Source organism: Papilio machaon, chromosome Z (genome assembly GCF_912999745.1).
Source record: "Papilio machaon chromosome Z, ilPapMach1.1, whole genome shotgun sequence".
Lineage (NCBI taxonomy): Eukaryota > Metazoa > Arthropoda > Insecta > Lepidoptera > Papilionidae > Papilio > Papilio machaon.
Genome location: NC_060016.1, coordinates 11107270 through 11120063, shown reverse-complemented (window position 1 = coordinate 11120063; position 12794 = coordinate 11107270). Strand labels below are relative to the sequence as shown.

General features: G+C 36.1%; 2 protein-coding genes across 2 annotated transcripts; both read left to right on the top strand.

The window, feature by feature from the left end:
• The first annotated feature begins 3711 nt into the window (after positions 1–3711).
• LOC106717153 lies at positions 3712–9705 on the top strand. The gene is made up of 9 exons (XM_014510881.2): positions 3712–3792; positions 4143–4305; positions 6152–6321; positions 7052–7415; positions 7781–7926; positions 8053–8242; positions 8329–8486; positions 8665–8799; positions 8937–9705. Coding segments are annotated over exons 3-9 (1086 nt in total). The 5' UTR covers positions 3712–3792; positions 4143–4305; positions 6152–6319; the 3' UTR covers positions 9028–9705.
• LOC123723474 (histone-lysine N-methyltransferase SETMAR-like) lies at positions 5094–5840 on the top strand. The gene has a single exon (XM_045686160.1). It carries the CDS (start codon positions 5094–5096, stop codon positions 5838–5840), a length of 747 nt encoding a protein of 248 aa, XP_045542116.1.
• Positions 9706–12794: the final 3089 nt, after the last annotated feature.

The window sequence follows — 12794 nt, the reverse complement described above, 5'->3', positions numbered from 1 at the left end:
TCATTTGTTAATTGTAAGTTTAACTTAAACATTAAGTGGGAATTTTAAAATAAATTTTTATAGTTTACTCATATAATTTTTTTAATTGGTTTTGTATATTATAATAAATACATCATTAAAAACAAAAAAAAGACGAACTATGAAGATTCATCTATAAAAATGTAAATAACAAATAAGATTAATTAAAAAAACATTAACACAAACAACAATATTGATGTTTCAACGTAGAGTTTCACGACGTCGTCTGCACCACGCCGCACCACCATGGCGCACGCAGACATCAAATATTGTTTATTTTATTAAAATCAAAAACCTTAACCTCTGAAAATATTTTGAAATATATAGGGTTTTTATATTATTAGGTAGCAAACAAGCTGGCGGGCAACTAGAAATAGCGAAGCGACCGTTGAACATACACATCTGCAACTACATCGTTGCATACATTGCGCAGAATGAAAGTAGAATGTTTCCTCTTCCTATACATCCCCTCCTCTGGTAAATTCACTACCCTTTCCCATCTTTATAAGAAAAGTATAGGAAGAGAAAGAAGACTAAAATTAGGCCTTCATAACCACACGCCTCGGATGAAATACGGAATTGCTACCACTTGACCCGTGTCTTCTGTGTGATCGTAGTTTTGAAGCGGACGAGCCGGCACATTCATGCAACTGATGTTGTACCTAGTCACCTTTGTTTACAATAACACTAACATAATAACATATTTTAAAAGAACACTTCACTTTATCACACAATTTTCTCAAAATAACTAGGTAGGTTAAACGTTGGTCGAACAGTTCCTTTGTTTATTTAACGTCGGCGTTGAATTGAAACGAGGTACACTAAAAATACATTAATAATATAAAATAGTATACTCGTACATTATCATAGAGATGTTATTTTTGTATTAATATATATGTTTATTGTTTTCTACGACAAATCACAATCCTGGGATATTATTATACAAATAATGTATAAGCTTTGCTAAATACCATATATTCTTAAATAGTATTTTTTTTATTATAAATATGTGATTTAAAGTGCCAAATGCTGTGCGTAAGTTTTATGTTTTCTATGATTCTGCATTGCTTGTTCTATCTACGATTACCTACATTTTGCGGCGTGTATGTGGACAACTGAAATTCAGTATTGCGCGAAATTGTTTGCCTAAGTATCGGCCGCGCTAACAGAAATATGAAGAGTTGTGTTGCATTGCGTTGCGTTGCGAATAAAAACAAGATACATAAACGAGTTCATATTTATGTCATTATATGTTAATTTTCTTATCGCCGCCGCTAGCCGAGTTGATCTGTCTTGTAAATTTGTATCTTGAATATATATTTCACATAGGAAATATCGCCAAGTTTGTTTGATGCGTTGTTGCGATGAATTGTTTTACTGCATGTATTATGCTAAGCGGTAAGATTTATGAAATGGCTGAGCGTGTTTTGTGATATCTTAGGATTGTGGCAGAGCAGCGGTTTATCACTGACCTAAATATAAAGTCAGCATATGTATTAATCAATATAACATAGATATATACATATTTAGATACATTTACTGAAGATTTGCATCTCATTTACTATGTAGAGCTAAGTTGACAACATTAATCATGGTCAACACAACATTTTTTTTTGTATAATTATGAATCTTATTGACAAAGAATTATAAATAAGAATGAATTAGTCCCTAGAATGACTGAATGATAATGTCTATTTCTTTGATGTTGATATGACGTGTTCATGAGTGACTGCGAAAAACATAACACGATTGCTTTGTGCGAGAGACCTTACTTCAAATCTCTATTCTGTCCTGAAACAAGTAACATGATAAGTAAAAATTACAAAAATTATTTTAAAAAACAGACGGGGCAAAACTAACGTCTTGTGACAATTGGAAATAAATATGTATGTGGGTGCGGTGCCGCAACAAGACCGTCGCGTCAGTCTAGAAACCTTGTAGTCTCGTCTCAGAAATCGATAGGTCGTAGGGCGCATGTACTGGGCGTGTCTATATTCATATTCAATACTAAACGACGTAAGTAATTATACATTATTTATTAATATATCTTGTTTCAATCCAACGCCGAAATTAAACAGAGACATCAAATTCCATATATAGGTATGAGTGACATTACTATATAGATATTTCACTTATCACTCTCGCTATAACGTTACCGAAGAAAAGGAGTTTTAGCGAAAATATTTTGGAATATCATTGGTAAAGTTTTCTAATTCACTGAGAAATGGACTGTAGCGCATTTTTTTCTCAAGTGATCCGTCATATCTAAAGATACATGTACACTAGCTGTTGGCCACAACTCCGTCCGCGCGGTATTTAACAAAATACTAAATTAGTATGTGTTCTTACAGACTGTATTCTATATTCATGCCAAAGTTCATCCAGATCGGATGAGGCGTTCTGGAGATAGATTCAAACAAACATCCATCCATCTAAACATTTGCATTTATCATATTAGTAAGATTAAGTAATTGTATTTGAAATTTGGAAGAATGAGAAGAGCGCGGTGTGAGGTGGGGTGAGATGGGGTGAGGCGGTGTAATGGCGCCGCGCCGCCTAAATTACATTGCCCTGCTTCTCGCTAATTGCGTGGTGGCGGCTTTTACTTAGACTTATGTCACTCTCCTACAACAACATCATATATTTGAAATTTCAATACCGAGTCTGCGCACGCGCCTGCGCTCACTTGTTCGAAATAAACAAGCACTAAGAAAACGGTTGAGATTTTAAAATATGTAATACAAGCCAAGTTGGATAACATCTATTTTGTTTTGATGGAGTTTCAGTAAAAAAAAAAAAAATATCCTGTTGCTAATCGCATTAAATATCAGAAGATAAAATGAGATTTAAACTTGTACTTTTTTAAATCAATTATTGATTGAGTAAAAATCACCGGGTTTCGATGATTTGTTGTCTTCTGTTGATCTTGTGTTCGAAGTGTCTTAACGGTAATGGCGCCAAAGTAGCGCCAGTTGACCTGCGAGCCAAGAACGCAACACATTATGGATTTAATTCATCTTTTGTGCTGTTTGTGTGTCTTAGACGGTGGCGGGGGCCGCGACAGGGGAGGTGGTCGGGACAGAAGTGAATCACCGCCGCCGCCGAGGTCGGAGGATGAAGTAGGGCGCGGCGCCATCAGGAGACGCCCTCTCCCGGCGCCCAAGAGGCGAGAACCCCAGATGCCGCAGAGACCACAAATACCACCGAGGCCACAGAGCCCCCAGAGGTCACGAAGCCCGCAGAATCGTTTTCTGGGCGTAATGAGAAGGAGGCAAGTCGTTTTATTTCTTACTACTCACTAGTTGTGTCTTGAGTTAGCCATCTCCAAGGTAAAGCTATAGTGCTATGTAGATATGTATAAATTACAATAGGCTTCAAAGAGATAAGTGGATTTTAGTCTCCTACATCGGCAGTTTCCACCCTCCTCACTCCTGCACCTGCACCACTTTGACCTAGTCTCAGACTTGCAGCTCCTGCAGCCTCCACTGCACCTTATCCGTCCTATACTCGTAGCCCGTACGTACTTGGCAGACGCTATAACGTATTCAGTTGATATAAATTAAAATATGAATATTTGATCGATGTTATGCGTCACTTTCTACTAGTAGTTAGATATTGGGGTTACATAGCACTAACAAATATTAGCTCTAGTCTTCACTGTGTTATGTATTTCAGAGGCGAGATGCGCAGCTTAGAGCTACAATGCGTGCTGGAAGATCTGGCGACCTTCTTTACCCATGATGTTCAAAATATCTACATTGTACTTATTGCTTTGTAAGTTCTTTTCAATTTACATTTATATTGACTAGATTTTCTGTATTATTCTGTAAAGACGGTATTTTATAATTATCAGAAAAAAAAATCACGTAATGTAGAATACATACTCGTATAAGATGTTAATCTTACCTAAATTTTTATTTTAAAATATGTAGTTATTTTTTAACTCAATAATAATAAAGGTATATAATAATAACAAATTAAAATTTAAATATTCTGTGAAAATATGGACGTAATACTTTTAACAGATAAAATACTTTTTTTAATGGAAATTTCTAGGCTGTAGCAGGGTGAAGTGTAGTGTACATATGAGCGGGCGACAACATATGTTACATTATATACCACAGAAGCCGCAGCTTCCAGTGCCGCGCGGACGTCTCGCGTGTCAACGCAGGGCCCCGGGTCCCTGTTGTCAACACTGACTTGATGAGCGTGGTGCTGCTCTTCATGGAGATCGTAGATACCTTCAAGAAGCAACTCTGCAGGTCACGCGAAAAATTTGGTAACCTCGTAAGTACATATATATATATATATGTATAAAGCTTGTCTTCTTAATAGGTCTTTACCAATGAAATTGCCGTTCTGCAGTACTGGCCATTTCAAATCAATATATATTTTTTTGGCTAAGAATTCTAATTTCAGATTAATTTTATTTTAAAAACATGAATTTATTTTTCCTAAAGTAGTCATTTGTTTATTGATTAGTGTTACATTCTCGTCGCATTTCAATCTTTTTCGTCATTATGAATAATACGTTATAAAATCGAGTAGTTACGGAATATGAGTACCGTGGTGGCAGCAACGCGGCACAAGCGGCATTCAACATAAACGACATTTACAGAGCTAACACTACAAACCAATGCACCACCTGTTATTTGTTTGCTCGCTTCCGTTCTGGAAAGTTCGACCTGAAAAATGAACCTCGTGATCGCCGAAAGACTTTTTTTTATATATTACAAGGTGGCAAACGAGCAAGCGGCCACATGAATTCGCCTAGGTGGCGAAGCGACCGCTGCCCATAGACATTCGCAATTGCAGATGCGTTACCTACCCTCAATCGACGAAAGAGGAGACGCACAAAAAGAGAATTTTTAACCTTCCTATGCGTCTCTTCCATCAGATCCACCTCCCCTTCCCATCCTTTCCTTATAAGAAAAAGGGTGGGAAGGGAAAGAGGACTAAAATTAGGCCTCCGGCACCACACTCATCAGGCGAAACGCGGAATTACTTCCACTTCACGTCTGTCTTCTGGGTGGTCGTGGTATTTCATCGGGCGAGCCGGCTAATTCGTGCAACTGATGTTGTTGTTGCTGGCGTCTACCACTTTAGTCGACAATGATGAATTAAAGGCGATTGTGGAAGCCGATGATATACAATCTATGGCTGAATTTGCAGCAGCATTGAATGTTAGCGTCAAAACAAAATTGGTCCATTTGCGTCAAATTGGCAAGATAAAAAAGCTTGACAAATGGGTGCCCCACGAACTCAATGATCGCCAGTGCAAAGTACGCGTCAAGACCTGCCTTGCACTGATAAATAGACACACAAATGAAGCAATTTTGAACCGTATTGTTACCTGCAATGAGAAATTAATTTTGTTTGATAACTGCAAGCTCTCAGCAAGTTGGTTGGATCCTGGTTCAGCACCTAAACAATGCCCTAAACGAAAACATACCCCTAGAAAAGTGATGGTCACTGTTTGGTGGTCTAGCGCCGGTGTGCTTCATCACAGGTTCTTACCAAACGGGGTGAGCATTACTACATATGTGGACTATGAAGAACTGAACACAATGATGGAGAAGTTGGCACATCTCCAACCAGCGTTGGTCAATCACTCGTCTTCGCTGCTCCTGCACGTCAACGCGCGACCTCATGCTGCACAGCAGACAGTCTCCAAGTTGCAAGAACTGGGTTTGGAAGCTGTCCGTCATCCGCCCTACTCACCAGACCTTGTGCCTACAGACTACTACTTTTTCCAGAATTTGGATAACTTTTTGGCGGGAAAAAAATTTAATACCCGAGAGGCAGTACAAAATGCCTTTTGAATGCCAAATGAAGAATTTGTTGCCTCCTGTCCAGCTGATTTCTTTAAGAAGGGCATCAATAAACTGCCACTGCGTTGACAAAGATGCATTGATTGCATGGGTGATTACTTCGATTAATACAAATAAAAAATACATTAAAAAAAATAGTTTAAATTTTTTCATGCAAAACGGCAATTTCATAGGGAAAGAGCAAATGTTAATTTCCATATTATCTAATATTTCCTTTAAAAATGTTTTTTATTGTATGAGACAGCATGTTTTATAAAAAAATTAAATGTTGTGTGCTGTCATGACATTATTTGTTTTGTAAGTGCATCTCGCCGGAGCGGCTCGACCACATCTCCGACGCGGATGCGTACCTCGAGCTGACCATCCTATAGGTAGCACTCAAGCATGCAGCCGAGCTCCTCCACCACATCTACAACAGTGAGGGCTTGCTGTATGCTATAAAATTATTTTGCGACGATGCATTTGATTTTATGTAAGTTCCTTCAATTTCTAACTATTAATATTATTATCTAATAGCTATGTGACCGCTACTCGTATACAAGCAGCATGTTAAAATATGTTAGGCGATTTGTCTTTCTTTATGAGACGGAGACTGTGACGCACAAAAGGAGGCTATTCCCATCCATTTATCATGAAAATGGATGAAATATGAAAAATCAGGACACGTATATGATGTCTGACCAAACGAAACGCAGAATTTCTTGCAATACCGAATGCAAACGGAGGCTGACAGTTCCTTTTTTCGGTTCCTACTATTAGCTTGCTCTTGGCCTATTTGTTTATATATAACTAGCTTTTACCCGCGTCTTCGTACGCGCGGAATAAAAAAAATGCACACAAGATAAAAAAACGGCATGGGTATGGGCTTCAGATGAACGGGTTTCTCGAGCTGATAATGGTACACTATGAAAAATCTAAAATAGCCGCCGTCATAAAATTGCAGATTACATATTACACTACTCTCCCGATAAAGATATGTTAGGCAAAGAAAAGACTAATAAAAAAGTGGTAAAATCCATTTCAACACATTAAGTCAAAACTTGACATTGAGCTGCTAAAATTTACGCGAATGTTTGTTTGCTGCGAATTCTTGAGTTTTTTTAAATATTCTTCGTTAAATATATAACCTTCTTCTTTTTGAAGTCGGCTAAAAATACAGACCAAATGTAAACAATTTTTTAATATTATTTACCGTTTGGTAGGTTTTGTATTCAAAAGTACAAAGAAAGAGTATGGAAAAGTTTCGTGCGACATCAAAACTTTAACAAAATCGCCGGAAAGGGCTTGAGGACCATTAGCCGAACACCTGAAAGGTTGTTGCCTAGACTGATCGAACACATGAAGGCGTACATATTCGTTCCGGTTGCATCGAGCTGCACTGGGGCCGGGGGCGGGGGAGGTGCGACAAGGCGCACTGATACCCCACCACGTAAAGAGAGCTGTGTTCCGGAGGTGGCAGAGAAGATGAATTTCAAAAGATATAATGACCAGGACAGTTCAGAAGAAAAGGTGGGGGCTACATGTTTCAACTATCATAATACCGATGCGGACAAATATGAACGCAAAGTGAGTAGTAGCAACAAATTATTTCTTTAAAAAGGGGTAATCTTTTTCTAACAAAGGATGGATTGCGTGAAAAATAACACGAATGAGAAGAAGATATGTTGATAGTCGAAGTGAATAATTGTTCTGACATAAATACGAAAACTATCTATGATATAAATATTGTACTGTTTATACTCGTATAAAACACAATTATTTCAACAACATGCCAAAGACACGAATACAGTGCTATTATGATTCAGTAACAGCAATAACGTCTAAATAAATAGCTTCTCACTGAACTTAGTTCAACTTTACCTATACGCTAATGTAGTCAGATGGTTTTAATAGTGTTTATTTTAAAGCAAGACCCGGTTGGACCCGATCAGATGCTGCTGACTCCGCAGCGGCTGAGCGAGCTTCGGGAGCACAGTGCGATCCTCGCCGTCTGCTATCGCAATCGCCGGCGGCTGCAGGACGACGACTTGCAAGAACTAGCTCGCATGTTTTCTTGTGAAATTATGTACTCCAATGCGTAAGTCATCATTTTTACTGATATCCCAACAAGAATACGGCCGATCGGCCCAACGGGAAACACTCAAGAATATATTCATATAAAATATATAAATACAAAAACGGATAACAAAACAAATGTTTGCAGATCCTGCCTTGAGTTAATAAAGAGGTTGACAGGAGGTACACTATATGAAGGGACACAAATATTTTCCGGGATCCCTTATTTCGAAATAACATCAACGAATACAATGTTACCATGCCTTGAAACTCTATATCTTTGGAACACATTGGCTGCGCAGTCAGACGACGATCTGCTAGCAATTTGCATGCTTGAGGTAACATTCTCACAAAAAAATTGTAAACAATGTTGTCAAGTGGCACTTGGGCTATAAATTTATTTTAACATACTTAAATTTTACAGCTAATAGAAGAGGCTAGACAATATATATATTATAATGATCTTCCAACCGGTATCTCGCAACAAACGAAGAAAGCCTCCTTAGATTTTATTAGAGGATGCTGTTTGCAACGTTTGGGTAAAAGAGGTCAAGCCATGAAATGTTTTCGGAACATATCCAGGTAGGTACAGCTAACGTCACTAAATATTTATTTTATATAAAATACATGTGTGATACAAATTTCCCGATGAGATTATTTTCTCTTTTGTTACATTTCATACATTTCCAACTTTTACAAACATTTTGAAATTTTCTATTACATATATGATTACATTTTCATATCAATTTCAACATTTTAGCTTGGAACGTAATGAAATGGCTTTCAATGATATAGAAGACGACTTCTTGATACTGATTGCATTGTTGGAAGAGGCGCTCTACTATTATGACCAGGGCGTCGAAGTCACCGCTCAGCTGATCATTTCTTACGTGTTGTGAGTACTTACCCGCATCATACGTAAATTAATTGTTTCGTGTTATTTTGTGACAATTTGATTTCCTACATTTTGTCTCTATCTAATCGCTTGTCCCACTAACAATTGAGTTCTATTTTGTACATTTATATTTTCAGGAATGTATACGACAACATGTCGCGTGGTGCGCGCACCTTCTGCATTGCTTTCGCTAAAATCATGAAAGTGAACCTCCGGTTCCCTGGATGAAAACACACGTTTCTAAGACATTCTCGACAATAAGTTGGAAGATAGATATTAATTTAATTAAGTTTTGAAGAAAGACAATTAGTTAACAATTAAATGTGTATTACTCTTCTTAATTACTATTAATGTGTATGTAAATAGATTTCGATGATATTACGAGTACATGAACGGTTTTTATCACCAGATCGGGAGCTTAGGTGCATAGGTGTAATGTTTTTAATATTTACATATTGTAACAACAAACTCTGTTTATGTTTTCTGAATGCGAATATTATTCTATTTATGTAAAATTCATTGTATATAAAAGTAAATTCAAAATTACATCAGTTCGTGAACATTCAATTAGAAAAAAAGGGTATGGCGACATAGATTATAAACTGTTGATTGTCAATATTGTTCAACAACATAAAATAATAAATATAAACTTTTTGATATTTATACATGTAGGTAGGTAAGTAAAGATTTTCTAATGTGATGTTTAATATTGAGTATGAAATGCGTAACCGAACACACACACACACATACACTGACTACTGGAGCAGAGGTTAGGTCCAGACTTTACTTCGTTACGTCCTCTGTATCCGGCCTTAAGTTAGTTGACTGACATCGAGTGAGCCCTTCCTAAACTTACTTGAATTCTCTAAGACTTTTAAAATATTATTATACAAAATTTTTATAACAATTTATACACTTCAATTACATATTATTTTATTTATTATATAAATGCTTATTATTCTATACAACATAGTTGTGTAAACTTTATTCCCAATTTATGTACAGATTAATTATTATTACCACAGTTTGCTCAATTTTTGTTATTAGACGTTTTTTTCGAACCTAAACTTTGGGAATATAAATTATTTAAGAACGGCTTAACTTTCATATATAATTGTCCTGTGACGGCACCGACTAGTTTCGGACCAGTTGAGGGTCCATGTTCATGTCCATGAGGGCGAGTGTTTATTTTGAGATGTTCGCGGTCGCTCATACGTGAGCTAAGCCGTTCTTAATTAATTTATTATTATGTAACAAGAAATTTTAATAAATTTAGGAATAAAATTCATAGTATAAGTTATTGTATAAGGGAACAAGTATCTAACTAATATCCCGCCTAATATTGAATTTTAACTAATATGTGACATTGCAAAAACTAGGACAATACTCACATTTACCAACTACTTTTGTTGAAAGTCCAATAAATGTCGTTTATATCGAGCATTTACCACTATACTATATAGGTATACATAATTTGATAAGTACTTCAAGTACACAGTAAATGTTTACAGACAGACAGCCGACGATCGTCATGTTTTTAAGATGACTTATAAAATTAATGTTTTTTTTTATTATTTAAAAACATATTATATAGATAATGTGTCAATGTCTCACACTAAGCATACACTCCGTCAACTCTGAGTGCGGCAGTAAGGAAAAATATGTTATTCGTAGCAGTAACTATACATTTGTATGTCATAATTTAAATATCATGTATAAATTTATCTCCGAGGACAAGCCGTTGTTGTAACACCGCGACCATTTACTAAATATTGATATAATTGTTATTGATTGATTGTAGAGCGTCGCTGGCTCAGGGGTTTATCACTTGACTTGCAATCTGCAGGTCCTGGGTTCGTATCCCGCCATGTACCAATGTGTTATTCGAGTTTCGATTTACATATGTACATTTATCTATATTATTCTGTATTAGCGTGGTTGACCTAGTCACTCCTAAGTAAGGGTATGCTCCGAGCCCCTCAGTGGGGACGTATATTGAGCTGATGATGATGATGTTGATTGTAAAGATGTGTGCAGGAAAAGTTTACCATTCGTTAGCACTGATTCTGACACGTTATTTTTTATTTTTCAAAATTTATATTATCTTTTACTCGTAGTTGTGCATCAACTATTCATATTACGAGTATTATACAAAGTTAGGTTTACGTACAAAAAGTACATTAAAGGATGGAATCTATTGACTTACAAGTTGGTGCTAATTGTAGGTCACTGTTTGGAATCTAAAGTATGCAGGTTTTATGACATGGTAGTAAGTAAGGTTTTGAACTTAAAATGTTAAAATGTTTGGTACAGGATGTGTCAATGATGGTAAATTGAAGGGTATTTTCGAAGGTGAGGTTCGGGAAAATGTCGTCTGGGAGTGACAACATTTTTATTTACTATAAGTCTTGCAAGTAATTGTGTGTCTATATGTTTGTATATTAATGTATTGATGTCATTTCAATAAATTATGGTCAAAAAACTATATTTTCTATTGTCGATTGTTCATTTCTATTCTATTAACACTATATATATTGTGTAAGTCGCTAAGAGACTATAATCGATGGTATTAAAGATTAACGCGGCCTCGTGTACGCGGGGAATTAGTGCAAAAAATAGTTAACTAAAGAACATAATACCTAAAATTAATGAAAAAATAATAGTCCTCAAAAACTTTTGTTGTTTGTCCAAACATGACTCAAACACAAGTTCTAGGGTCAATGTTGTGATTTAATCACAAATTTATATTTTAATTAAACTGATGTATGACTAATGCGAATTTTTCAACAAGCTGCGAGACGCTCGCAGGCTGCAAACTGCAAGAGTCTGGCTGCAAGCTGCAAGATCCCCAATTAGTCTCTGCTGCTGTTCTATGTCTGACGCTGCGATTTGCTTTCAACTTTTGATGTGTGAAATTAAATACTATATAATATTTTTGTTCATAAAATATTAACAAACTTTGTCTTATTCATATTTTTCTTTGCAATTTTTTATGCGAATTGATTCCAATTATGTTAAACAAAAAATCAGACATGCTGAAGCTTCCTAATTTTTTTTCCTAAAATATCACTGTCGATTATAATTTACATGTTCATTTGTGAAATGATTCAGCTGGCGTTTAATATAGGCGTGGCATTTCTAATACAATTATATTTATTATAAAAATTCTTAACTCGGTGAATGTGGTTGAACTGCGATTACCGGAACCAAATCATTTTCATTCGCATGAATGCCAGATCAAGTCAATAGCCTAGGACCCTACTAACCTATACGAGACCTTTTGAAGAACTACAAGAAATTGTTGCAAATCAATACTCTCTGCTAAGAATCAACAGCATCCTCACATTTTGTACCTAGTTGTTACTCTTCACTATATCCTAACTTAAAACCTATCCTATAGCTACTTGCGCTGTCAGCAAGTCTGGATTCACACATATCTTCTTTCACACAGTCAAAATTTCCTTTTGTTTTCCTCTGCCTTTGCTCGGAATAAACAAAAACTTATATTTCTTTATTATTATTATTGACTGTCATCTCGATGATTGAAATTAATTTATCTTGATAAAAATTGACGACAAATTCTTAATGAAAACTGTATTGGTAAGGATACGACTAAAATTAATGCAGTGGCAATGCGTTCTTTGAGAAATGTGAATGGTAGGATATGAAATAGTGCTATAAGGGAAGAATGTGGTTTAACAGAGGAGGTTGTAAGTAGAGTTAAAAAAGACATGTTGATAGGATGAATGAAATGAGATTGACAAAGGAAATTTATGTCGGCAAAGTAACCGACAGTGTCGGTCGGGGCCGGCCCACATGGACTTATACCCTCCAGATTGATGAAATATTCAAGAAGTGAAGATATGTATTGTAAATGGTTATGGAAAAGAACCTGATTTGAAATAACATTTACACAAAAGACAAAAATCTTAAAAAAAATATAGCGTAGACAAATTAAACGAAACTAAGTGTTGAACGTACAATAATTCGCATAA

Coding starts and splice junctions, on each gene's coding strand:
- LOC123723474 (XM_045686160.1), top strand. CDS start 5,094: ATGTTGTTGTTGCTGGCGTCTACCACTTTAGTCGACAATGATGAATTA.
- LOC106717153 (XM_014510881.2), top strand. Junction 8,487..8,664: donor TGTTTTCGGAACATATCCAG/GTAGGTACAGCT, acceptor TCAACATTTTAG/CTTGGAACGTAATGAAATGG. Junction 8,800..8,936: donor CTGATCATTTCTTACGTGTT/GTGAGTACTTAC, acceptor TTATATTTTCAG/GAATGTATACGACAACATGT.